The sequence below is a fragment of the Pleurodeles waltl genome, chromosome 6 (assembly GCF_031143425.1).
Source record: "Pleurodeles waltl isolate 20211129_DDA chromosome 6, aPleWal1.hap1.20221129, whole genome shotgun sequence".
Classification (NCBI taxonomy): domain Eukaryota; kingdom Metazoa; phylum Chordata; class Amphibia; order Caudata; family Salamandridae; genus Pleurodeles; species Pleurodeles waltl.
Window position 1 is genome coordinate 1,443,234,456 of NC_090445.1, and position 27,702 is coordinate 1,443,262,157.

Sequence of the window (27,702 nt, forward strand, 5' to 3'; positions counted from 1 at the left end):
TGCCGCAGTTCAATGTCATGGACAAGATTCCCCATTCTCCTATTGCTATGACCGTGTCTCTTTCCATAGGCTCTTACAATCTCGTGTGAAGATTTCACAGGTTCTCCAGCTCCAGAGTCCCATGATACATTGACTAAATCTCCAGACTTAGTCTCAGTGTAGGGATCATATGCTCCACTAGTCCCTGATCGCTTGCCGACGTTCCAGGTTGCTCTCCCCATTTCACAGCATGGAAATTGCTCTGATGTGGGAGCCTCAAGGCAGAGTTTTTCCTCTCTGTCTTGGGCCTTCTCCGGACGGCATCTCCGTTTTGTGGGCCTGTCTCCTGAAATATTCAGGAACCGGTATATAAAGTCGGATAATAATTGCCTGGGCATGATTTGTGAAGCTGAGCTGAAGCATTCATTACTTGGTGTTCAGGTGGATAATTTCATTTACCTGTTGCATACCTGTCTATAAATTACATTGGATTGTACTCTAGGACTCTTACCGCTTTCCAGCTCTTTCTTGCTTCTGAGTTAGGTTTGCCCTTTCCAAATACTCTTGCTTTTCAAATACTCCTACTTACTTACATACATTCATTAATTCATCTATACATACATTCATACTTTGAGATTAAGGGTAGCCACATGGATATTGTCTGCACCTTGTCCGGTTGAGACATTGGGTGTTTGGTTGTTAAGGCACACACATGCCTAATCTCTGCGTCGAGATTTGCAAATTGTCATTACCTAGCTAGTTAATGATTTAAGGCTCATTTAAATCACAGGTGCTCTTCTAATGATCCCCCCCCTCTCCTTGCTTGGATTTTAAAATTATCAGGCAAGCGGGTTTTTAATATATCCTCTTTCAAATTTTCGGTCATTGTCCTAGCAACATGGTCTCTTCTAGAACTGTTCTAAAAGTATGCAATGTGCATACCTTTTGACAAAGTCTGTGGGATTAAACACTTTAGAGCAGATTCGTTGTTTACTCTCAGGACAAGAATGTTTCATGTATTACTTTCCATTTGCTCTTGAAAGTAGTGTGCTACCTCGTTCCCTGTACCCCATTAATCTGTTGGGAAATTAGGGAACAGGTTTAAAATCTACAGAGCTCTGCACTTCTACCTGAGGAGAACTAAATCTATACATTATGTATTCATGCAATCATTAGTCACAACATTTTCAAGATAAGCAGGTGACAATTATTTTCAGCTGCATAATTCAGTGTACGTGTGTACAGGATAAAGGCCTGCACCGGTGAGAGTATGGTCTCGTGTTCACCAGTCATTGGCATGAATTTCTGTGACACCTTCTGGTGGAAATGTCCTGCTGCTACATGGTCTTCAGTGCATACTTTCTGAAGGCATTAATGTTTTGGTTTAGGACACCCTACCCTAGCAAGTAAATTCCTTCAAGAGTATTATTTTGGCACTCGCACAAAATGGTGACATCCTGGAAGAATGACCACGAACGACCTTCATTAGGAGCTATGTGTACTTGTATCTTCTTTCATTATATTGGCTTCGGATTCCATTTTCAGATGGCATTATTGCGTCTTCCCTAGAGACATGCATGCGATTAGTGCAGCTGCATAATTATATCCTTTTGTGTTTGCTACTCAACTAATGATTGCCTGAGAGGAAGGAGGTCAGGAAATGTGAAAAACGGAGCTGCAGTGTAGGGGGTAAACAAAAGAACACACACTCATCGAGCGCAGGGGATAGTCGAGAAGTCAAATTATTAACTCTCAGCTTGTCTGTTTAGCAGCAGTTGGGTAATATTATGTGTACTGAGAAAATAGTTACTGCGAAGTGCCAAAAGTGCAGCTGTTGCAGCCAGTTGTTGATCTCCAACATTATCCAGTCTCTGACGCGCTTTGCTGGCATGCTACCTCGTGAGATTTCAGCCAGAGGGTTGCTTAACGACAAGCCCCCAATGGGGCGTTACAGAGGAGCGTCTTTGTGCAAATATTGTTCTTAATGAGATGCCATATGTAACTTACCACAGGGAGTTCAGGAACAAGACAGCAGCACACCCAGATTCAGGAAGATGTTGCTGGGCAGTAAAGAGACTACTTCGCGAGTGGAGTAGGAAGATGGGTCGAGGCAGAGTCTTCTCCCTGCTCTCCATTCCTCCCCACATTATGTGCTCTGTAATCTGAGCACGAGGAAGGCATCGGGCGAACTGTGGAGGCTTTAGGCGCTCCAGACAAAGGCTTTTCGGATCTGTCAAGTGACAGGAGGTCCCAGTTACTGACTAGCTCCTGAAAGGGTCCTTCATGCAGGTGTCCGGTCAAAGGTAGGACAGTCAAAGGGCATCTCTACCTGTTCTAACCTGGGAGGATCTAGGGCCTGATCACTTGCTCCAGAGCATCCTACACTGAGCTGATTCTTTTCAGCAGCAAGGACATGTTGCAGGGTAGAGTCTCTCCAATTTTTCTTTGACCTTTTAAATACGACCTCTTGAGGTTACCATGTTGTGGGTCTCCCTAATGTGATGGTGTATGATATACTGACTTGCGTTGTGGTTGCTGTGTTTCTTAATGTAATTGGGTTGTGACACGTGGGTGTACTTCCTGGGTGCTCTGTCTCTCTTCATAGTTGTATTGTTGAAATTAGGTGTTGGACATGCCAGTATTATTAAAATGATGTGTTCGATTGCTTTCTCGTGTATCCCATAATACCTCACCTGCTACCAGCTAACTTATGAAAATGTGTTAACTGTCAGGCTTTCACTTTCGGACACCCACTGCCACTCCAATACTGTATAAGTGGCCATTCTGGTTGGCTTCATTGTAGTTAGCAGATCTCATTTCCCTAATCCACTTTTCTATCTGCCGAACTCTGCTGTGCTTTCACCACTTAGCGCCTGTTGGTATGAACACTAAGACTAAATAATCATTGATTGGAGATCACATACCCTCCCAATCTCAGCAATTCTTTTTTTTTTTTTTTTAAACCCTAGAACTGAAATGCGTCTCCAACCTGATATTGGCAGAATAACTATCACTGCAGTATTCTGTGTTCCATAAAAAACAAACGTACTCTTTCACTCCCCAGACACAAAATAGTGCCCTAACACCTTTGGTAAATTGCTTACTGTCTGGCATCAATCATATCCCCACAAAAAAATCACCACACCGGGCAGCCTATCTGACTGTAACCTCATCATTTCATCTGCAAAAATGACACAGTTTTGACCCAGGACGAGGACTGTGAACCTCCATATTTTCACACTAGTCATCTATAAGCTCAAAGATATATATACCAAGCTCACCAATCTCCTGATATCACATGCTCATTCACCAACTGCACCTCCAACCTTACATGAAGTGCTAAACTACAAGTGCATAATATGTCAACTTGAACATGCCAGATAAGCTACTCAGCCTTAACTCACACCCAGCTATGGTAGCATCTCTAAATCTTCTTCACCCTGCCAACTCTGATACAAATACCACCTCAACCTCTGCAGACATAGATGACCCTCTTCGTTTACAATATAATTCCACCCTCAATGGAAAAAGTGAGTGTTCTTAACCAATCGCAGATCTAAGTCCAACAAACACAATTACATTTGTGAACCCCAGTTCATGTGAAGAATCCTCCATATAATCTGAAATACACACAGAAATAAACAATTAATACATACCACTATATTTGAGATTACCGGTCAAGGAAATAAATCCTCCATCCCTAGAAAAAACAAAATAGCATGCCAATCCTCATCTACTGTTTAAGTGATATCTTAAAGGATCACAAAAAATCCCCAGGACAACTAAAATCACAAATAAAAAGTCTCTCCTCCCTCTTCTCACCAACTCATAAGCTTACCTTGGCTTCCCTACAATCACAAACTCAACCTTGACCAAGCAAATTAACAAACATTTCACAAATCCACACACTGCTTTAAATTGGAAACCTGTACATGAGCCGGACAGCCAAGGGTGGAGCACAGAAAACTATAATATTATTCCAGTAAACTGACCTAGACAGAGTTCAAAAAGAAAAAATTAAAAGGCTAACAAAAATGGCTTTATTTAAATACACTGTTCCTAAGACGAATAAAACCACTGCAAAGACAAGCTTACACGAACAAACCACTTTGATAACTAATAAAGCTATATTCCTATTGAGGTCTGCACCCAAGAATGCAAACTTTTCAGTGTCTGTCAATGGATAGGTGAATATCCTTGGTCAATCTTGTGTTCAAATATCAAATGCCTTTTCCCACATTTAAGAGCAATGCAAGGACATCATATCTACTCTGCTCTCCACCTCATATAACCATATCGTTCTATGTAGTTTCAGGCTACACTGGTAAATGCAGTCGGACTGCGGACAATCTCGTACAACTCTCCCAAAGTCCCATGCACACACAATTAATACGAAATAATTTACTCAGTAAAACAACAACATGCAGAAACCCTTTCAAGTTGACTGGTCTGACCCCTGTCCACATATATCACACTTTGCACGTATAACAGGACAACCACAAAAAAGAATGTTATTGGATGACAAATTTTGATCTAAGGTACCTATTATTAGTGTTTCTTACATGAAATGGAAGATGTAACAGACATGGTAACTATGTGTATTAAATCTCCTAATTTATAGACTAAGCCAACCAGTGTGAAAAACCTAAATACCAGGGCACTTGTTAGGAGACTACTGCAGCTTCAACCACCCATTCCGCCTGCCAGCGGTACCAGCGACAGTACCAACATAACTACTAACCATTACACTTCACAAGTGTAACAATTCACACTGTTCAGGTCATGCAAAGCTAAAAGAATGCCTTGGGCTTCAGGGATTGTTAATGTATATTGAATTATTAAACAAATGTTGTTGTGCTCATCTCAAAATTAGACAAACATATGAGGCAGACTGTCTTAAGTGCTGGTGTTGACAGTTAAGAGGCAGTGCCGAACACCGAAAACCACTGGCTTAAATTAAGCACTGAAGCCTACCCATTGAAATGAAAAGCAGAGGTGCCAAGTTAGAACAAGCATTTGCAATGCAATGGGTCCCTCATTTGCTCGAGTTAGAGCTATTAGCGTTGTAAACTCCTAATCCAACTTTTCTTGCCACATAAATTGAAAATTAAAAGTAAAACAGTTTCACATAAGCGAGCCGATTCACAGCACCACGGCCTCCACAGCGTGAAGAGACTTACAAAAGGAAAAATAAGTTTGCTCGCAGTCAAACTTATCAGCAAATGTGCAATTAGCCATGTAACGGGGCAATGGCCAAGGCGGTAACAAAACCCTCCCCAGGGAGGAACAAAGTTAAACCATTTACCAATGTCATCAAAGGATTTTTGAAGAGCAAGCCCATAAACGAGTGGTAGTGATGGGCGTGAGGAGGGTGGGGTTAAAATCGCAGATACATACCAACACGCCGAAAAAGCAGCGTTTACGCGCTGCTATGCTTGAACTAAAAATAGAAATCTTAGAATCTCAGCCAGAGATGAGAAATAAGACTACTCACAAACACTGGAAAAAAACAATCTCCTTGCTCCTTAAAAGTCCTCAGATATCTGAGGTGAGAGTACAAAGCAACATTTATAAGGCTAAGAAAGAGTTGTTCAGCTCTCAAATCAAACACACAAAAAATGGTAACAGAAACTAAACTGCTAAGTAAAAGGAACCAAACCTCGAATGCATCTAAAGTACAAAATGTAAAATTTTCCAAAATGGCAGAATTCTTTACCAAAATGGTCTTAAATATTCAACAAGTGGTCGATGCACAAATATCCCTAAACTATTCTGAAGATAAACAGCCTAAAATGGAATCAAACCGGTCAGAATTACGGTCAATTGATTGCACTCTAAAGAAGTCATAAACATTACATTTTATCTGTACATCAATGACCCAGTCCCCTTCCCCATGGCAAAAAAAGCTTAATCTTAATCACAATGCTTCTGTCGGGCATCTCAATCTGATCCCAAAAACGATGGCCTGTTTACCAGTCTCCAATTAATAGCTAAACTCAGAAAACTGTTTGCCCAACCAATTTAAGAAATACCTAATTAACACGAAGTACACTGGAGTCCTCCAGTTAGGATTTAGACCCCAACATAGCACAGAATGTATTCCTATCCATGAGTTTGAACCCCAAAGTAGGGAAATGCCTCCCTTGGCATGGTTACCCCCTAACCTTTTGCCTTCTGTTGATGCCAGTTATGACCGAAAGTGTGCTGGGACCCTGTTAACCAGTCCCCAGCACCAGAGTTCTTTCCCTAAACTGTACCTTTGTTCCTACAATGGGCACCGCCCTGGCACACAGATAAGTCCCTTGTAACTGGTACCAAACGCCCTTTGGCAGGGAAGATCTCTAAGGGCTGCAGTATGTCTTATGCCACCCTGGGGACCCCTCACTCAGCACATGGCCTTGCAGCTTGTGTGTGCTGGTGAGGAGAAAATGACTAAGTTGACATGGCACTCTCCTCAGAGTGTCATGCCCTCAACCCACTGCCTGTGGCATAGGTAAGTCACCCCTCTAGCAGGCCTTACAGCTCTAAGGACAGGTGCACTATACAACAGGTGAGGGCATAGTTGAATGAGCACTATGCTCCTACAGTGTCTAAGCCAAACCTTAGACATTATAAGTGCAGGGTAGCCATAAAGAGTATGTGGTCTGGGAGTCTGTCAGTTACGAACTCCACAGTTCCATAATGGCTACACTGAAATCTGGGAAGTTTGGTATCAAACTTCTCAGCACAATAAATGCACACTGATGCCAGTGTGGGATTTATTGGAAATGCACACAGAGGGCATCTTAGAGATGCCCCCTGTATACCAGCCCAATTCCTAGTGTTAGGCTGACCAGTGCCTGCTAGCCTGCCACAACCAGACAAGTTTCTGGCCACAAGGGGTGAGTGCCTTTGTCACTCTGTGGCGAAGAACAAAGCCTGCACTGGGTGAAGGTGCTTCTCACCTCCCCCTGCAGGAACTGTAACACCTGGTGGTGAGCCTCAAAGGCTCATGCCTGCTACAGCGCCCCAGGGCATCGCAGCTAGTGGAGATGCCCACCCCTCTGGACTCAGCCCCCACTTTTGGCAGCAAGTCTGGAGGAGATAATGAGAAAAACAAGGAGGAGTCACCCACCAGTCGGGACAGCCCCTAAGGTGTCCTGAGGTGCCCCTGCCTTAAGAATTCCTCCATCTTAGTTTTAGAGAATTCCCCCTCTATAGGAATAGGGATGTGCCCCCCAACCCCTCAAGGAGGAGGCACATAGAGGGTGTAGCCACCCTCCAGGACAGTAGCCATTGGCTACTGCCCCCAGACCTAAACACACCCCTAAATTCAGTATTTAGGGGCGACCCTGAACCCAGGAAATCAGATTCCTGCAACTTACAACAAAAAGACTGCTGACCTGAAAGCCCAGCAGAAACGACTGAGACGACAACTGACTTGGCCCCAGCCCCAGCCCTACCGGCCTGTCTCCAGAGTCTAAAAACCTTCACAGTGACACATCCAGCAAGAGCAGCGACCTTTGAGGACTCGGATGACTGACCTGCACCTAAAGGACCTAGAACCTCCTGAGGATAGTGACTCTGTCCAGAAACCGCAACAAAACAGCAACTTTAAAGAGACACTCACTTTCCGCCAGAAGTGTCAGTCTCCACACTCTGCACCCGATGCCCCGGCTCGAGTTCAGGACCACAAACATTGCAGAGAGGACTCCCAGGCGACTCCAACGACGTGGACACCCTGAGTCGACCTCCCTGCACACCCACAGCGACATCTGCAGAGAGGATCCAGAGGCTCCCCCTGACTGTGACTGCCTGGTAACAAAGGAACCCGATACCTGGACCAAGCACTGCACCCACAGCCCCCAGGACCGAGAGGAACCACCTACCAGTGCAGGAGTGACCAGCAGGCAGCCCTCATCCTAGCCCAGTCGGTGGCTGGCTCGAGAATCACCCCGTGCCCTGCCTGCATCGCCAGAGGGATCCCTGGGTCCCTCCATTGCTTTCAACGCAAAACCCGACCCCTACTTTGCGCACTGTACCCGGCTGCCCCTGTGCTGCTGAGGGTGTGTTTTGTGTGCTGTTGTGTGTCCCCTCCACCCCCCCAGTGCTCTACAAAAAAAACCTGGTCTGCTCCCTGAGGACGCAGGTACTTACCTGCTAGCAGACTGGTCCCAGAGCACCCCTGTTCTCCATAGGCGCCTATGTGTTTTGGGCCCTACTTTGACCTCTGCACCTGACCGGCCCTGTGTTGCTGGTGCTGTGGCTTTGGGGGTGCCTTGAACCCCCAGTGGTGGGCTGCCTATGCCCAGGAGACTGACTGTGTAAGTGCTTTACTTACCTGAGAAACTAACGTTTACTTACCTACCCCAGGAACTGTTGATTTTGCAGTGTCCACTTTTAAAATAGCTGTGTGTGTACTACTATTTTAAAACAAAGTTCTATACTTACCTGTGTGAAGTACCTTGCAGTTTATGTACTTACCTCAAATTTGAATCTTGTGGTTCTAAAAATAAATTAAGAAATTATATTTTTCTATATAAAAACCTACTGGCCTGGAGTTAAGTCTTTGAGTGTGTGTTCCTCATGTATTGTCTGTGTGTGTACAACAAATGCTTAACACTACCCTCTGATAAGCCTACTGTTCTACCACACTACCACAAAATAGGTAATTGGTATTATCTAAGTTTGCCACTATCAACCTCTAAGGGTAACCTTAGACTCTGTGCACACTATCTTTCACTTTGAGATAATATATACAGAGCCAACTTCCTACCCAGCAAGACATTATTCCTTTTGATTCTTCCTCAAATGATCACTCTATGAACAAAACTGACCCTTCTCCCTTGGACCCCTAGGAATGAAACCAATAGGTGTGAAAAAGCGAAACCCCGTGAGTTCATATTTAACCACCTACTTCTTGACAAAAGCATCAAATATTTATTGAGAGGCACCCTATGTCAACTGAAACTTATTACAAAACGGAGGCCATTAGTCCCAAAGTCCTGTTTAGAACTTGTTGTTGAAACCCTAGTCCTAAACTGGATTGATTATGTGAATGTACTCTAAATCGGTCTACACTAATATAAATTGGCTACACTCAAAACAGTAATTCATGCAGCTGTTAGGCTGATAACTGCCAAAGGTCCTAGAGAACATATGTCACCAGTCTTTAAAGAAATAAAATGTGGCCCCTGTCGGCTGAACCTTGCATGCACAACCTACAAAGCAGTCCACCTAAACATGGCCCCGTTCCCTTCACACACGGTCAAGGTCTTTCAAAGCACCCGAGACTCTTAAGAGCAAATGATCTCTGTGACTAGATTCCATAAAAAAACGAAAGAAAGGGACCCATAGACAAACTGTCCCTGGAGCTGCCACCTTACTGTGGAACTCCCTGCCACTTTCCAACAAGAAAACCTTTCTTGCACATCTGAAAAAACACACAGAGCCTCTCTAGAATAATAAACATTACCAATACATGGATACACAGAATAGCATCCTTGTTTAAAATACCACTGGGCCCACTCTCCTTGCCGGTGTCTGAAATGAAGCAGAAGGTTTTTTCCTTACTATCAAGGTGGTCATAATCAAAAACATGTCTTAAGAACTATATCCTGTTTATCAGTAGTCATTGCCACCTCATTTACTGTAATCCAGCAAAATAAGACTCTAATTGTCTTTTTTGCCTCCATACACCCCTTATGCGATCCTAGCCATAAAAAGAATATCAAGCTCATTCTAAGTTCCAAGTGCATGACATTTATGTTGTTTTTAAATCACCATCATGCAAGATACATACCATGTGTTGCTTGTTTCTTTCTTCCTCCTCATCTATTTCTGCAAGTGCAAAACTTTCGTTTCTTTGCTACCTTTGAGAATAATTTGTAATTAACACCCTAATGCACAGCATTCAACGATCATTGTGCCTTGTCTGTGTTATACAAACCTCTGTAAATACATAAATGGTAGGGAGTATATTTGACAATGAGAAAAGGTACTAGGTCAGGAGGGAGACATGGTGTTAGTTTGAAAGGTGAAGCTGATTTCTGGTAGGAGTGAGTGTGCTGGATGACTGATGTCGGGTGAAGAGTTGTGTGGGTCGTTTTTGTGTAATAGTAAATCCATGACTTAACGTTTTGCCAAAACCTGAAGACCTAACTTTTCTATGTTCCCTGGTATCATTTGATTTGTGAAGTGATGATAGAAAAAGGCATTTAAGAAAGTGTTCCGCACCCTATCTAGACATAGCACAGCAACCAGAGTAATACTATGGCCATTCCTAAAAACCTATCACTTTCTCATTGTAAACTTCATGGTGGGTTTCTAAGTTCACTACCTGCACAGCAACAACAACAGAAATGGTTGACAGCGAAAGCAATACAAGATGAGTGCAAAGAGGAAATTGTTTAAGTATGCAATATTTCAAAAGGAAATCCTAAAGATATGGTAAAGATAGGAGAAGCCACTGGAAAAGTGAAATTGAGGAACCCCTAACAATGAAAGTTATTGTGAAGCCACTATAGAATATATACATAGAATGACAGATAAAGTATATTGTCTGTGGTGATTGCATTCTACAGTGACCTCATTACAAAATATTCCATGTTAAATTGGTTCAAAATGTAGTGAGTGGAAATTTAAAATGAGAATGTCAATTTGAAGAAGAATTCCGTTCTGTCTTTGACAAATGTCTGTTTAAGAAATTATGGTCATAAAATTTAAAGTGAATGCTAAACCTATAATTAGCAAGGTTAGGAATTTCCTTTTCAACCCAAGAGATGCTGTCAAGAAGGAATTGGATATGTTGTGCATTATGGACATAATCGAAACAGTAAAAGTAACTGAAAGGTGTGGGTTAGAACACTAAGTCGAGATACAAAGGTTTGTCAATATATATTTAAGAGAACTAAACAGAATTGTGGGAGTATACAGGTTTGCTCGCCCTAAAGCTAATGGGTTGATAATGTTTTTGTGTGATGCTGAATTTTTTTACTCCCCTAGATCTTTCTGTAGCTTACCATCAAATAAGATTACTTGAACATTCACAAGATCTAACATTATTTGTAATAGCCAGTGCTTTAAATGGACAGGTACTCTCCTTTACCTAGTACCTGCACTTTTCGAACTTGAAAAGAGGAGTACCTGCACTTCTCAGCACTGCTGCAATACATTTAATGGAAGAGGACCTGCACTTCTCAGGAACAAACATGTACTCTGTATTTTTGATAATAGTTGCATATTACACTAAGTTTAGGAAGGTTTTTGCGAAGAAGACTAATTTCCATGAGGAGTTCATTAAAGAAGAAATAGAATTTGGTTGAGTTAGTGTGATTTGTACAGAGGAATATGAAAATATATGCATAGAATTGAATGAAGCCACCTTTAAGCTAGGTGCATAAACATGGATTGTTACAAATGCCAGTAACAATGTGATGCATTGACAAATTTAGGAAATTTAGGTGGATCACACAATGTCACCAGGACTTGGCATAATCAATTTTTTTTAAATTAATGTAGACAGGTTTAAATGCTGTGGCATCTTGTACGCGCAGATAAGTTGATAAAAAATAAATTTTTACTTTGACCCTGGGGCTTCCCTTTGAGACTGCCTCCCCTCCAAGATGCTGGAGGTCAGGCACCCCTACCCTACCCCCTTGTTTTATTTTTTTGTTTCCTACAACACGGGAACCGAGTCCCAAAATGGTGGCTGCAACATTGTCTTCAGGTTCCTCGCAGCCAATCAGATTGTGTTTCAAGTGGCTGTACTCCACGGTGGTACCCATTACTATAGACACATACATTTTGAACCTTAATGTCTCAAAAACTACTGAACAGATTTACACCAAATCACAAAAAGCACAATTTCTGGCTCAAGATCTAGCTTTCTAGCAAATGCGGTGTAATTCTGTTCAGCTGTGTTGGCGGTACGGCAGTTCAATATTTCCATGGAAAATTGCATACAGGGATACTTTTTTTGGGCATCCCATTGCCTTTTCTCGGCCCCCGCTTGACCTATTGCCCAAAAACTTTCAAAGAAGGTGCTGAGGTGGATGAACTATTGTGTTTTTAGAAAGTTTTTGGGAGAGTTGTAAAAATGCACCAAGGTTATTAGGAAAACATAGAACGCTGTTTCCACGGAAACGTGGTCATAACTAACTACCCAGGGCTGACTTCAACTGTTTGTTTTGTGTGTGTGTGTGTGTATATATATATATATATATATATATATATATATATATAAATATGTGTGTGTGTGTATGTATATATATATATATATATATATAGTTTTGCTGAAAAAAAACAAGGTTAAAATGATGCTAGTTAGGGATTCTCAGAATTTCTTACTTTATATAAGTTTTTTTTTAAATGTATATAGTTAAAAACAGTTATGGTTCTAGCTCCAATCAGTCAAAGAAACGTATAGAGCGCGCTACTCACCCGTGAGGGTCTCAAGGCGCTGGAAGGGGGGGGGGGGGGTGATATCACTGTTCGAAAAGCCAGGTTTTAAGGCCCTTCCTGAAGAGTAGGAGGTCCTGGGTCTTGAGGAGGTGGGTGGGGAGGGAGTTCCAGGCTTTGGGGGCCAGATAGGAGAAAGATCTCCCTCCAGTGGTGGTGTGTTTGATGCGGGAAACTGTGGTGAGAGAGAGGTCGGCGGAGCAGAGGTGGCGTGTGGGAGTGAGGAAGGTCACTTTCGTTGAGGTAGGTTGGGCCGGTGTTGTGGAGGGATTTGTGTGCATGGATGAGGATCTTAAAGGTGATCCTTTTGTCTATGGGGAGCCAGTGGAGGGATTTGAGGTGTGGTGAGATGTGTTCATGGCGGGGAGGTCGAGGATGAGGCGTTCTGCAGAGTTCTGAATTTGCTGTAGCTTGCGCTTGAGTTTGAGTGTTGTTCCGGCGTAGAGGGCGTTGCCGTAGTCTAGTCTGCTGCTGATGAGTGCGTGGGTGACGGTCTTTCTGGTCTCTGTGGGGATCCATTTGAATGGTTTTTTTTCAGTGTGCGGAGTGTGTTAAAACATGAGGAGGTGACGGCTCCAACACATGAAGCACTGAAATTCGTAAGTCATTGTTCGTAATAATTACTTTTTAGAGGTGTAAAAACTGTCTCAGTCGGCAGGTGAGCTCTTCAAAGGGAATTTACCTTGTGCATAAATGTGAAGCCTTTAATCCTGGTTTTGGTCAAATACGCAGAAAAACTGCCATGGCATAAACCATACATGCAAGGTCTACTATTATCATATTTATTACCATTGTGTGGTGGGGGCAATTCATGACACACTCCTGGTTTGGCCTCTTCTGAGTCCGGCTTTTCACACTCTGGAACGAGCTCTGGCAGAAGGCCTTGTGTCGTCATGACTATTCTTGAGTAAAGGATTATTATTGTGTTGTATTGCATGCTCCTGTGCGTTGTAACCTCTATTTAACTGAACAAAGGCTGCGGTGCAGATTCCTTTAGGGGGGCACTCAAAAGTCGTGCGGCGAGAGCATTAATTGGACTGAGTGACATCACAGGCAGGCGCTGACTGAGGCGCGGGGGATTATGACATCAGGCGCCTGAGCTCCCGAAGAAGCGATACCGCTCACCATAGATTAGACCCTGTGGATTATCCGTCTAAACGGAGGCCGCAGTCGCATGCGGGGTTACAGAGGGACAAACCGAGACTGCAGCTACACGGGGAAAGACAAGTGTGGACAGGCGAGACCGCGGCTATAAGGAGAGCGCGGTACTGCTTCTACAGAAGAGTTGAAAATTGTAACGTTGGGCTGCTTTAGTAATAGACAGCCAGAGATTGCAGGAATGAAGAGAAGAGTGGACAGGCAAGACTGAATTGAACCTGCCGTAAGACTGCTACAATAGGAAGAGAGAGAGCCCGGATAACTGCAGCTGTAGGCAGAGAGAGTTGGAGACTGCAACTGCAGACTGGTTTAGAAAGAGACAGGCCCGAGTCTGCGTATGATCTGGCCCAAAGCGAGGAGACTGCTGTAGTTGGAAGAGAGATTCTTACGTTTGCAGCTACTAGAGCCGAGGAAGAAGACCGAAGCCACAATCGGAATAGACAAACCAGAAAGTGAGTTGAAATAGTACACAGTGAAAGAGTCTCGCCAGTCGAAACTAGTGCCATAGAAGTGATTGCAGAAGACTGCCGCCAGGTACCACGATGTGTTAAAGCGGTCTCAGTAACGAGAGAAGAGTCTGCCAAGGTGCCTGCGGAGAGGGCATCTGGAGGGAAGGTGGACAAGGCGACAGAATCATTGGAGCTGCACTATCTGGAAGAGAGAGGCTACAGCACGGACGAGACTCTGGAGACAGAAAGCGTATGACCTTGTAAAAAAGATATAAAAAAGCAAATACAAGGTTTAGACGGCAAATCAGGACCGAGAAGGAGAGAGAGCTAGAGGAGTGCAGCAATAGTGTTAAGATGGATACAAGGGCGGAGATAGCTGCTGCAGCATCTGAAGTCAAGAGCAGAAGGATGTAAATCGGGACCACAGGAGACCGCAGTTGCATTTAAACAGTACTTGTTTTGTCTGGCGGAGGGAGGCGCTCAAAACCGCATCTAAAGGATTAGAAGTCGGGAGAGTCTAACACTGTCACCGTATCGAGTGGACAGGCTGGAGACTACTGGGCTGAGGCTGGTGGAAGAGAGATGGGTTATAAAAATAAAACTTTGAGAACAGGAGAATACGAGAACGGTGCGAAGATCTAAACAAACTGTTAACTAAGAGACTACAGACACCTTTTGAAAATCTGAACAAGCGGCTGAGAACCAGAAATGCACGAAACGGGACCTGTGGTGCACAGACGGCTATGGGACAAGAGCAGCCCACTGGTACTGAAAATGTGCATGGGAGACAGCTGCTCACCTCAGGTAGGACATGTGCGAAGCACTCTAAATCAGTGGTTCCCAACCTGTGGTCCGGTGACCCCTGGGGGTCCACGAAGCCTTCTCCGGGGTCCGCGAGAGCCTAGAAAATTAAAAAATATTAACAAATATTGACAAATTAGGTCCTCAGCTTCCAGGAATGACTCAGACGGGGTCCCCAGATTCCCATGATGATTCGGGGGGGGGGGGGGGGGAGTCCCTGGGTTCCATTAGTGTTAAAGTGGGGGTCCACAGAAATCAAAAGGTTGGGAACCACTGCTCTAAATGGATCATGCCACCTGCTATGGAAGCAGAGGGTGTGGCAGAGCATACGAAATCCTAGGGGACCGAATGAAGGGGAGAGTAGATACTGGCTGCTGCGAAAACAGCAGCGGTCAAAGCATCCATGCTGGCGAGGAATCAGCATTTTGTTGGCAGCGTTGCTTGTGCTTTGGAACCTCGCTATCTTGGATCGCTGATGAGGTAGTCTACACACTATTGTTTGATTTTGAAGGTGGGCAAACAGGTGCAGTTTTGAGCGGAAGCAGGGTTCTTTTGTGAGCTCCTTGATCTGATCGCTTTAGCTGCATGGTGTCCCAGCGACTTGAGCTTCTTTTTCTGTGTGATAGATGAAAGATACTTCTCTGGTTGCTTCCAATCAGGGCTTACAATGGATCTCTGATAGATTATCGACGAAGGATCTGCTATTTGTCTTTAAACTCTCATGTGCTATTAGAATATCCAGGGTACCCGAGAAGCAATAAGAATAGAATATACACAGCTCAATTATTACTTTAAGGCACACCATTCGGTTATGTTAATACAACAGATTAATGGCCTGGTTTAGAGTTCTGCGGATGGGTTACTTTGTCACAAAAGAGACGGTTATCCTCTCTGCCATATTACAATACCCATAGGCTATTATTGGATATTAATGCGGTCGACGGGATAGCTGTCACGTTTGGGACAGAGGAACTCCCTCGCCTAACTCTAAATCAGGCCCCAAGTTTTTACTTGAACATTGCTGGTGGTACATGGTTCACCCTTTCCTGATCAGCGCAGCAGACTTACAACTGCAAACTTTCAAGATGTCAAACCTACAGATTCTGTGGCCCAACAGAAAACTCTTGCACTACAGGTCAGTTCAGGCATAGGTCATGCTCACATGGTTTAAGACAACAAAGTATGTATATCATTATATATATGTTCAATGGCATGTGTAGCTGCAGATACACATGCTATGCATAGCTCTTCTGACATCTAGTGTTGGGCTCGGAGTTTTACAAGTTGTTTTTGTTCGAAGAAGTCTTTCTGAGTGACTGGATTGAGTGACTCCTCCTCTCGGTTCCATTGCGCATGGGCATCGACTCCATTGTTAGATTGTTTTCTTTCCGCGGTTGGGTTCGGACGTGTTTCCTCTCGCTCTGAGATTTCGATTTGGAAAACCACAGAAAACCTTATTCATCGGTATTGTTTCGATTGCGTTTCCCATCTAGCATCGAACCAGTAGTACTGTCGGAACCTTCACTTTCCACCCATTGGGGCGCGTGCGTCCGACTCTAGCCTGTTCGGGCCTACCGCGTGGAAAGCCTGATGGATCGGACTCCATTCCGATTCTGACCTCGGTGCCATGCGAAGTACCCCTATACAGACCTACACTTGGTTTGTAACTTGTGTCTTTCTTCAGATCATCAGGAGGAAGATTGTGAGGCCTGTCGATCTTTTCGATCAAAGAAGACAGTCCGAGATCGCAGAGCCCGAAGACTCGAAATGGTGTCGAAAAGCAGCGAACATCTTGACGTCATGGAAGAAGAGTAGGTGCAGACCGCAGTCTCCATCCGAGACACAGACTCCGAACAGGAATCTGAAGACGGCAGACCCATAACAGATGGCCAGCATGGAAGTACGTCTGCCCCTACACCCATGCACAAAAAACATTTAAAGGCCTTGGGTACACCACTGCAGAAGGCCATGGTTCAGCCCGAAAAAAGACTGTTGGTGACCGTCTGGGGTTGGCGCCAAAAAAGGCCACTCCTCTGTCCACTTCGGAGTCGAGCAAATCCGTTAAAGGCACAGTTTCAGACTCCAGTAAAAGAGCCCATTCTTCGGAGTTGAAAACACTGCAAACGGCTTTGGAGCCGAGACCTTCAACTACTTTTTCGGGACCGAAAAAACAACATACTTCGGAGCCGAAAAGATCCTCCTATACAGAGGAACAAGGACTTTCCAAGAAATTAAGACCGATTACAAGACCAATCATGGAATCTCATAAGACTTCTGAGGAAGAGCCCGAGATTGAACCAATTTTACAGGTTATGGATGAGAGACAGTCCAGAATACGTATTCATAAGGAGACAGGAATAATCATCACTAAACCTCCTTTAAAAACCAAAAGGAAGCTAGCTTTCCAAGAGGAACTAGACTCTGTACAGCCACCAGCAAAGGTTCAAAAACAAAACGAGAAGCCACTACCTCTCCATACTTCTCAATCTCCACAGCTCTTTCTCTCCTCAGAATAGCCCACCACTGCCTTCTCCAACATATTCTTTATATTCACAGGGGGGTACGGCAGATCCATGGGATCTTTATGAACCTGATCCCATCCCAGACAATGACCCAGAAATTTACCCATCAAAACCTTCTCCTCCAGAAGACACAAATGCATACACCCAAGTAATATCCAGGGCAGCAGCTTATCATGGAGTAACCATGCGCTCTGAGCCATTAGAAGAAGATTTTTTATTTCATACACTATCTTTTACACATTCCAGGTACCAGTGTCTCCCAATGTTACCAGGAATGGTTAAACATGCAGACCAAATTTTTAGCAAGCCTGTAAAAGCTAGGATTATCACCCCTAAAATTGATAAAAAGTATAAGCCTGCACCTTCTGACCCAGATAACATCACTCACCAGGTCCCTCCAGACTCTGTGGTAGTCAGTGCAGCAAGAAAGAGGGCAAATAGCCAGTCTTCAGGACACACACCGCCTCCCGATAAGGAGAGTAGAAAATTTGACGCAGCAGGACAAAGAGTTGCTACACAAGCAGCAAATCAGTGGAGAATTGCAAATTCTCAGTCACTTCTATCTAGGTATGATAGGGCCCATTGGGATAAAATGCAAGATATTATACAGCATCTCCCAAAGGAGCACCAGAAAAGGGCACAGCAGGTAGTAGAAGAGGGAAAGCGATCAGGAATAATCAGATAAGATCTGCCCTTGATGCTGCTGATACAGCTGCAAGGATTGTAAACACTGCCATCACAATCAGAAGACCTGCATGACTGCGCTCATCTGGGTTTAAACACAAATTCAACAGGCAGTTTGTAATATGCCTTTCGATAAAAAGCACCTCTTTGGCCCGAGGTCGACACAACTATTGACGACTGAGGAAGGACTCAGATACTGCGAAAGCGATGGGCGCTCTATACACCACCCCATATAGAGGTTCCTTTCGCAGACCACAGTTTCGAGGAGTTTTTAAGCCACAATCCTCAGAGGCTTTCACCTCCCAAACAAAACCTGGAAAACAAACCCAGGGTCAACGAGATGGGTTTAGAGGATCTTATAGAGGTCAATACTTCAGAAATAGATGTATATTCCAAACCTCTAAACAGGCAACAACACAACCTAAACAGTGACTTCCTTCCACTCCACACATCTCCTGTGGGGGGAAGACTACAGCAATTCCACTCTCATTGGCAAAATATTACCACAGACAGTTGGTTATTATCTATTATCCGCAGTGGCTATTGCCAAGAATTAATCTCCACCCCTCCAAACGTCCCACCACGATATCACAAATTGTCCCCCGAACATACAGTTCTGTTACAATAAGAGGTACAATCTCTACTATTAAAACAAGCAATATAACTAGTTCCACATTCTCAACAAGGAATGGGAGTATACTCACTATACTTCCTAATTCCCCAAAAAGATGGCACCCTCAGGCCTCTCAGTCTATACATCCTGTCAGAGCATTTTCACATGGTAACTCTGCAAGATGTTATTCCACTACTGCAAAAACAAGATTACATGGCTGCTCTAGATCTCAAAGATGCGTATTTCCACATACTCATCCATCTAGCTCACATAAAATACCTCTGGTTTGTCATAGCAGGAAAACACTACCAGTTCAAGGTGTTGCCATTTGGCATAACAGCTCCAAGAGTTCACAAAGTGTCTAGCAGTAGTAGCGGCCTACTTAAGACAACACATCCATGTCTTTCCACATCTAGACGATAGGCTAATAAAATCAAGCGATCTTACCCAATGCTAAAAACACACTTGTTATGTTATAGAAACACTGCACACCCTAGGTTTCTCACTAAACTACCAAAAGTCACACCTTCAACCAGCACAAGTACAACCGTACCTAGGTGCTATCTTAAATACTCAACTAGCCCTAGCTTATCCAAATATACAAAGGATACAAGCTTTCCAAAATTTAATACCACTCATACTGCCAAATCAACAATAGACTGTAAGATTTATCATGAAGATTCTAGGAATAATGGCATCATGCATAGCGATAGTACCATATGCAAGACTAAACATGAGGCCCTTACAGCAGTGCCTTTCACAACAATGGTCACAAGCACACAGTCAAATTCAAGATCTAGTGTTGATGGACCGCCAAACACATATGTCCCTTCAAAGGTGGAATCGCAGCAATCTAATGAAGGCGTGGTCATTTCAAGACCCTGTACCTCAGACCATAATTACAACAGATGCATTAATGATCAGTTGGGGAGCTCACTTAAACACTCAGGCCATTCAAGGGCAGTGGGATGTCAAACAAAAATAGCTACACATAAACCACTTAGAGTTATTAGCTGTGTTTCTTGCCCTAAAAGCGTTCCAACCTCTTATCAAACAGAAGAATGTTCTTATAAAAACAGACAACATGACAACCATGTATTACCTCAACAAACAGGACGGGACACATTCATCTCAGCTGTCCCTTCTAGCCCAAACTATTTGGAAATGGGCAATTCACAATCTCATTCATTTACTAGCACAATATATTCCAGGGATAGACAATCAGTTGGCAGATCTCCTCAGCAGAAATCACCATCAAACACACGAATGGGAGATTCACTCCCAAGTACTTCAAAAGTGGGGAACACCAGACATAGATCTATTCGCAACAAGCAAAAACACAAAATGCCAAAACTGTATCCAGACACCCACATCCCTATCCAAGAGCAATGCTATATGGATCAATTGGTCAGGGATATTTGCTTACGCTTGTCCCCCTCTCCCACTCCTTCCCTTTCTAGTCAGCAAACTACATCTCACGTCACTCACCATTATACTCATAGCACCAACATGGGCACGCCAGCATTGGTACACAACACTCCTAGTCTGTCTGTAGTACCTCATTCCAAACTACCAAACAGACCAGATTTGTTAACACGAAACAAAGGTCAAATCAGGCATCCAAACCCCAGTGCTCTCAATCTAGCGATTTGGCTCCTGAAGTCATAGAATTTGGTTACCTAAAACTTCCACCAGAATGTATGGAAGTAATTAAACAAGCTCGTAAACCTACTACTAGACAATGCTACGCAAACAAGTGGAAAAGACTAGTCTACTACTGTCAATCTAAAAACACTGATCCACTTACCGCATCTATACAAAATATTGTATGCTACTTACTTCATTTGCAGAAAGCAAATTTGGCTTTCTCATCCATCAAAATACATCTTACGACAATATCTGCATACTTAATAAACTATTCAGCATACGTCTTTATTCAGAGTTCCTGTTATTAAAGCCTTTGTGGAAGGATTAAAACTCATTATTCCACCTAGAACACCACTTGTTCCATCATGGAATTTAAATATCGTACTTAAGACTCGTGGGACCACCATTTGAAACCATGCACTCTTGTCAATTTCAGTTTTTAACATGGAAGGTCGCCTTCCTTGTAGCTATTACTTCTCTAAGAAGAGTTAGTGAAATATAAGCATTCACTCTTGAAGAATATTTTTTCCAAGTACACAAACATAAAGTTGTGCTTAAAACAAATCCAAAATTTCTACTAAAAGTTGTATCTCCATTTCACATCAACCAAACAGTGGAATTGCCAGTCTTCTTTCTACAGCCTGACTCTGTGGCTGAAAGAGCTCTTCATACCCTAGATCTTAAAAGAGCTCTTATGTACTATATAGACAGAACCAAAGATTTTAGAAAAACAAAGCAACTTTTTGTAGCTTTCCAATAGCCACATACTGGAAATCCTATATCAAATCAAGGTTTAGCAAGGTGGATTGTTAGATGTATACAGACATGCTATATCAAAGCAAAAAGACAACTTTTAATCACTCCTAAAGCACATTCTACAAGAAAGAAAGAAAGGTGTCTCAATGGCATTTTTAGGCAACATACCAATGGTTGATAAATGTAAATCACCTTCATGGTCAACTCTCCATACATTTAGAAAACACTACTGTGTTGATGTTTTCGCACAACAACAAGCCACTGAAGGCCAGGCTGTCTTAAAGACATTTCAAACAACTTCAACTCTTACAGGCTAGCCACAGCTTTTTGGGAGGGCAAACTGCTTTGTGGTCTAGGCATAGCATGTGTATCTGCAGCTACATATGCCATTGAACGGAAAATGTCACTCACCCAGTGTACATCTGTTTGTGGCGTGTAGTGCTGCAGATTCACATGCACCCTCCCTCCTCCCAGGAATCCTGTAGTCGTTTAAGTTTTTAACATTTGTACATATGTATATACATTTACATTTGCATGGACATCTCTTTGTAGTTCTATACTCTTATCACTCCTTCCTTCACCCTCTGCGGGAAAACAATTTAACAATGGAGTCGATGCCCATGCGCAATGGAACCAAGAAGAGGAGTCCCTCAATCCCGTCACTCCGAAAAGACTTCTTTGAAGAAAAACAACTTGTAACACTCTGAGCCCAACACTAAATGTCGGAAGAGCTAGCATGTGACTCTGCAGCACTACATGCCACGAACAGATGTACACTGGTTAAGTGACATATATATATGTGTGTGTATATATATATATATATATATATATATAAATGTGTGTGTATATATATATATATATATATATATATATATATATGTATATATATGTTGATTTTCAAAATTACACAGTACATATGATCTACTTACTGGTCAGAGCAATGGAGCTGAGACTGAGTATATCTATTATTGTGGAGCCAGAACAAGAGTGCACCTCTTTCCTTCACTCACAAGTAACCAGAGACTGTGACTGGAGTCCACCATCTTCTCAGTGAGCACAAGGGAAAGTAGAGCTTATCAATGTGCGAGTAAGCAGATGGGGGAAGGCAGAACATGGCTGTTGCCCAGCACTTGTGTTGCTGAACCTACCAATTGCTGATGTGTCAGACAGGGAGACCAAGTCAAAGGACTATGAAATTTAAAACAGCATACCAACTCCTTTAAGGCTACAGGGTACATTAGGCTGGTTTCTCCGATGGATTTCTGAATGTGACCTGGGTCAGGCTGCTCTATTCCAAAGCTTCCCTTGCACAATTGTAGTTTGGTACCTCAGTCCAATTGGTTCAAATTAAATTACTGTTGCTCGACTGCTTTATGTGGTAAAATAATAGCCCAGAATGGTCATGTTATATCCTCACACACTAGGTCATATTTTCACTGTAATTACAGAGAGTACTGTGATCTCTGTTCTTCCTTGTGAAGCTACCCAGGCCTCTTGTTTGATTTACCCTAAGATAGATGGCCCCCATGTCTTAATCTCTAGAGTTTACCCAAATATCTTGATGCTGTCCGAAAAGTGCAGTTTGGATGGTCTTTGTGTTTTGGGGTGAAAAAGTTCTCCAATAATATTATTTAGTGTACAAAAGTTCTTGTTATGGAGGGTGAAGCATTTGTTCGAGGCAAACCCGGCTTTCTCCTGGTGCAAGGACTCAGTGGAACTGACAAATTGACTTTTCAGTGCAGAATTCCCAAATATTCTGGTGAGCAGGCCTCAACTATTGCACAGCGAGTTCTGCTGCACTAACAGTGTCAGGTGCACGGTTTTGATCCATTATTGGCACATAAATGGCTAAAGCTCTATATGTTCTCAAGCAGCCTCTCTGTTGGACTGGCTAACATTTAGTTCCCACACCATGTGCTTGCAACAATTCTCCAGATTGGGGACATTAGTTCAAATGAAGGTATCCGATATGACGTGGAGTGAGGTCTTCTTGTCCCTATGTTTAACTATGGTTTCACACTGTGGATAATAAACTTTTTCCGTATTTAATTTCTTATAGTTTATGTCTGTGTTTTTAATTGTGTGTTCTCTTATTTTACATTGACCAGCGACATCATGCGATCAATAATGTTCATTATAGTTAAAAACTAAAAAAGTTAATATGAGATATTCTCTGCGAGATCATACCAATTTTCTTATTCTTTACCTGCTGGTTAGGTAGACCTTTTAATCTTTTGTTCACCTTTGCTTTCTCATTCCTGTTACTCATTTCTCTATTACTGCAGTGTTTAATGACCCCCCGCCCCCTTACGTGCATGCACAACATTTCTATAAAAATAAATTTGTTACCATTACACGTAAAACCAACCCATCTTTCCCCAGAAATTACGGTCTCATTTTTCCAGAAGCACTGCTGTTTTGTGGAGCATAGGAGGTCTCCACTGGCCCTTCTGCTTGGTGCCTGCTGGAGAGCCAAGTGTGCAGTAAACCAAAAGGGCTGACGTCACTCACTTTGTAGCCCTCATGTAAATACATGAGCAGACTACTTAATTGAGAAGTACCACCAGGGTTTTCCAGTGCTTAAATGTGACCGGCTGCACCATCATTGAGTTGCATTCGAGGATCTGCCATGTATGTTAGGCAAGGGTGTTTAATAGATTTTGTGCAAATCTTTCAGGTATCAGCTTCTCGCTTCCAAAGCATATTGCTAGTAGATTCAGGGAAAGAGTAAGGACTCTCAGTTTGGATTTTCATTCCCAGTGGTTCGAAGCCAGGGTGCAATTTGGCACCAATTCTATTTACATTGTTTATATTTGACCTGGCTAATGACTGGCAAAAGTAAGGAGTTTTATTTCAAAACAGTGTGGTATTGTCCTCATCCATATTATGAGAAGAACTTACGTTAGCCTGTGTGCAGGAAAAACTTTGTTGGCACTCTGGGTCGGTGTACATCGTTTAGTTACTTAACTAGTACCAATACTGTAAACTATTGCAACACATTTTGTCCAGATCTCTCACTTCATTGCTTTATCTTCTGATCATACTGTAAATAATGCCCGTAGGGGTACATTGCTAGATTTGTAGGCTTGCAGGCTACTGTGGCCAGAACATAATTGTCATAAGTATAAATGGAACCCAAAATCTTTGTTTTGGGTAGAAAGCGGGAGACCTGCGCATGTACTCTACCGGGATCCCTTTTGTGAGGTCTTCCAAATACAAGTACATGGATGTCATTTATTTAAATTACACATTTATATACTGTTCCTGGACCAAAATAAGGTTTAGAATATTTTACCATTTAACTTTTTAACAGAGAATATGGCCCATCGAGATGGAAATGTCAGGAAAACTATCAAACTAGGCAGAGAACCTTAAACTACGGTTAACAATCATCCGTTCAATTTTTTAATAGTCTAGTTGTGCCATTATGAGCTACTGCTACCTTAGTTCAAAAGTTATACAATTGGTAATTGGTTTTAATGTATTTCATTTCTCTGATATTGTTACTCTCACTTCACCTCCCCCATCTCATTTCAGATATCCCTTAAACTCATGCTACATCTTGGACTTGTCTTGGGTACCCAAGAAGGAGATGGTGCTAATAATGCCCTTGTCATAACAAATGCATTGACGTGATAAAGTATAGGATATGGAGGGTTATTCTGATGGCAAATGCCGTTCAAGGCAAAATGGTCAATAACGATTTATATGATTTTCAAGAACCTGCTTTATAGAACGGTCCTGAAGCTGGTATACAGCCTGAAGGAACAGCTTTGTTGTTACCCAGTATATACAATCAGTGAAACTTGAATTGTGCATCAAATCATCAGCAGTGCAAGCAGAAACCACAGCTTTAAATCTTTTCCCTAAAATCTAACTGGAGACCATTCCCTCACTAGCAGAGAATGGAAAGAGTCATGGTGTAGGCTCACTTTAATTTAATACGTTTCTGCAGGATAATATTGGACTGATTTTTTTAAATATTTGAACCTAATTGTGACATACTGAATGACAAGTGGTTTACAACAGTTAATATGTAGACGATATAGTTTTCAAGACACTGCTTATCTCAGTAACCTTTTAATCTTAAAATTGAAATAGGCCTTAGTTCATACAGTGTTTATTTATCTCTGTTCCATATTTTATATGAATTTTTTAAAGCTAAGACTGGGGTTGCTAGGATCAAGACAACATGTGAGTCTCGAAAATATATATGTGGGATGAGTCCCGGAGGTGATCTGTCCCATTGTTTATTGTTATTTTCCCACACATTTTCACATGATTAGAAGAGTATCTGCAGTAAATGTGCTCTATTCAGAATCCAGGAGTCTGCTGTTGAAAATGTTCTTGCAGCAATCATTCCCTCTTGTTTTTTTAGGTTTAGCATTAGCCAAGACCTTTTTGGTTTACTAAAACTTTATGTATACTGATTTATGGAGGCTTTCAGCCAGTCCTCTTCATCAACTGGTCTGTTAAGTCATTCACATCTTTCTTCTGCTCACTACAGCATTCAGCAGGGAGCAGTGGGTCAGCCCACTCAGCCGATGGCTAACTTCACTGTAAGTGATGCATTCTACACTTTCTGCATTCTGCAACTTCGTGTGCACCAATGGTCTCCTTGTATTTCACAAGGAGACCATTGGTGCACACGAAGTTGTCCCCTTCGCAGCTGGGGACTAGTATGGTATGCTTTTTGAGGCTGAAAAAGTTTTTTTTCTTTTTAGCCAATTGTTTCTTTAGTATTTGCAAGAGCACTGAGCCCAAAACAAAGTTTTACAAATACCATGAAAAAATTAAATCAAATTTTGACCAAGCCAGAAAAATGGCAGCCAGTGATAGACATACTGGCTTTGCCATTCAGATAGATGTTTTTGAACGTCAGAACTGTAACTGTTTCTCAACTAATGGAATTTTTTGTTTATATGGGTATGGAGGACTATTTTGTTTAATAACATGTATTAAACTACATTACAGGTTGGTTTAGATGCAGGTGTTGCCTTTGAAGAATGGATAACCCTTCACTCCTATGCACTGTTAAGATCCTCTATGGCCAGTTTTTAGGAATAGGTTGGTACAGTCGTACTCCATCAGACCGTGCAGGGGAGGAAAGTGCAAGGGCCTGGATGCAACCTTAGGAAAGCATATTGTTTCTGTGGATCTAAAACAGGTGGCTTTTAATATGAACTTTATATGATGTTGAATATTTATTCATCTTTGTTCAGAGGCCAGTAAGAGCAGCGCAGACCTGTCACTTAGTCTGGGGCACGTTGCTCAGTGGCATCTGCTTGGGATAGCCCTGAACTCTTGCACTGTAGTGAAGGAGGAAGCCTGTGCTTTACCCTCCAGAGACACAGGGTATTGCAGTAGTTTGACTAATAACAGTTTAAGCTGTCTTTCGGTCCAGTGCCACTGAAGATACCAGCAGCACCCTCTCATTTTAAACCACCTGCCTCATCACTAAAACAGTAGGACAGGGGGCCTCAGCCTTCCCATGTACCAGTGATTTGTTACTGAGGCTCCTGAGTCAGGCTTTCAGCGTCCAGAAACCTATAAACAACTTCCATCTGCAGTGGTAGTATGGGTGAGTGGAGTGGTGGAGCCTCATGGTGGTGGGGCTGTTGTTTGGAAGGTGACATTGGGTGTATGTAGACATGTTGGTCAGTTTCTTAGCAGCATGTGCCAGCCCTTTGAAGTAATACAAATTTCCTTGTGTTACAGTGAGCAAAGAGTTATACTTGTTAAACTATTTTCTTTTCACCTGACCTTGCTTTTTAATTGCATTTTGTAATTGCGCCTCTCAGGCCTCCACTGTTCATGATATCTCTTGATTTCCCAGTGGCCTATTCCATGTCTGCAATCACATTGGGTTCCCACAAGTTCCTTTATGCAGGCACTCCTTTCTTTGAGAATCGTACAAGCTAAAATTAATTAGCTTAGTCTGCGAATTGAATATTTGTCTTGTCCACTGATAGAAATTGTTTCCCCTTTTCAGCAGATAACCACAGCGATGGCCAGCGGCAGCCAGCTTTGCATCCGGCGCTGGACAACAAAGCATGTGGCCAAGTGGCTGAAGGAGGAGGGCTTCCATGAGTACGTGGACGTGCTGTGCGTGCGGCATCGGCTCGATGGCATTGCCCTGATGGCACTCACTGAGTATGACCTGCGCTCCCCACCCCTGGAGATTAAAGTCCTAGGGGACATCAAGCGGCTGATGTTGTGCATCCGCAAGCTCCAGAAACAGCACAGTGATGTCCTGGAGGAACTGGGTATCAGCAGCGAGGTGCACCCAGTCTCCATCTCCCCAAGCACCAGCTCCCTCCATGGGGGGGACTGGCTGTGCAACGGGGAGCTGGTCAGGGACTGTGATGCCTCCCCAAAGGATGCAGGTGCAGATCAGTTCCAGTATACAAATGGGAAGCACAAGCAGCCCCCCAGGAGGCTGGACCCCGAGTACTGGAAGACTGCACTGAGCTGCATCTATGTCTTCATCGTGTTCGGCTTCACATCGTTTGTGATGGTGATTGTCCATGAGCGGGTGCCGGACATGCAGACCTACCCACCACTGCCCGACATATTCCTCGACAGGTAAGAGCACACCCTCTTGTGCTTGGTGGTTATTTTCAGTATGGTTCTGTGGATTGTTGCTTGTGAAAGA

General features: G+C 43.0%; 1 protein-coding gene across 3 annotated transcripts in view; it reads left to right on the plus strand.

The window, feature by feature from the left end:
- The window catches only part of SAMD8 (sterile alpha motif domain containing 8), a 207,374-nt gene that overhangs the window by 113,022 nt on the left and 66,650 nt on the right, over nt 1-27,702 (plus strand). For 2 of the 3 annotated variants that reach the window (XM_069240866.1, XM_069240868.1), the window contains exon 2: nt 27,040-27,632. In XM_069240866.1, coding sequence (XP_069096967.1) covers nt 27,040-27,632 — 593 coding nt within the window. The remainder of the gene's footprint in view (nt 1-27,039; nt 27,633-27,702) is intronic. The other variant, XM_069240867.1, reaches the window with a different exon arrangement.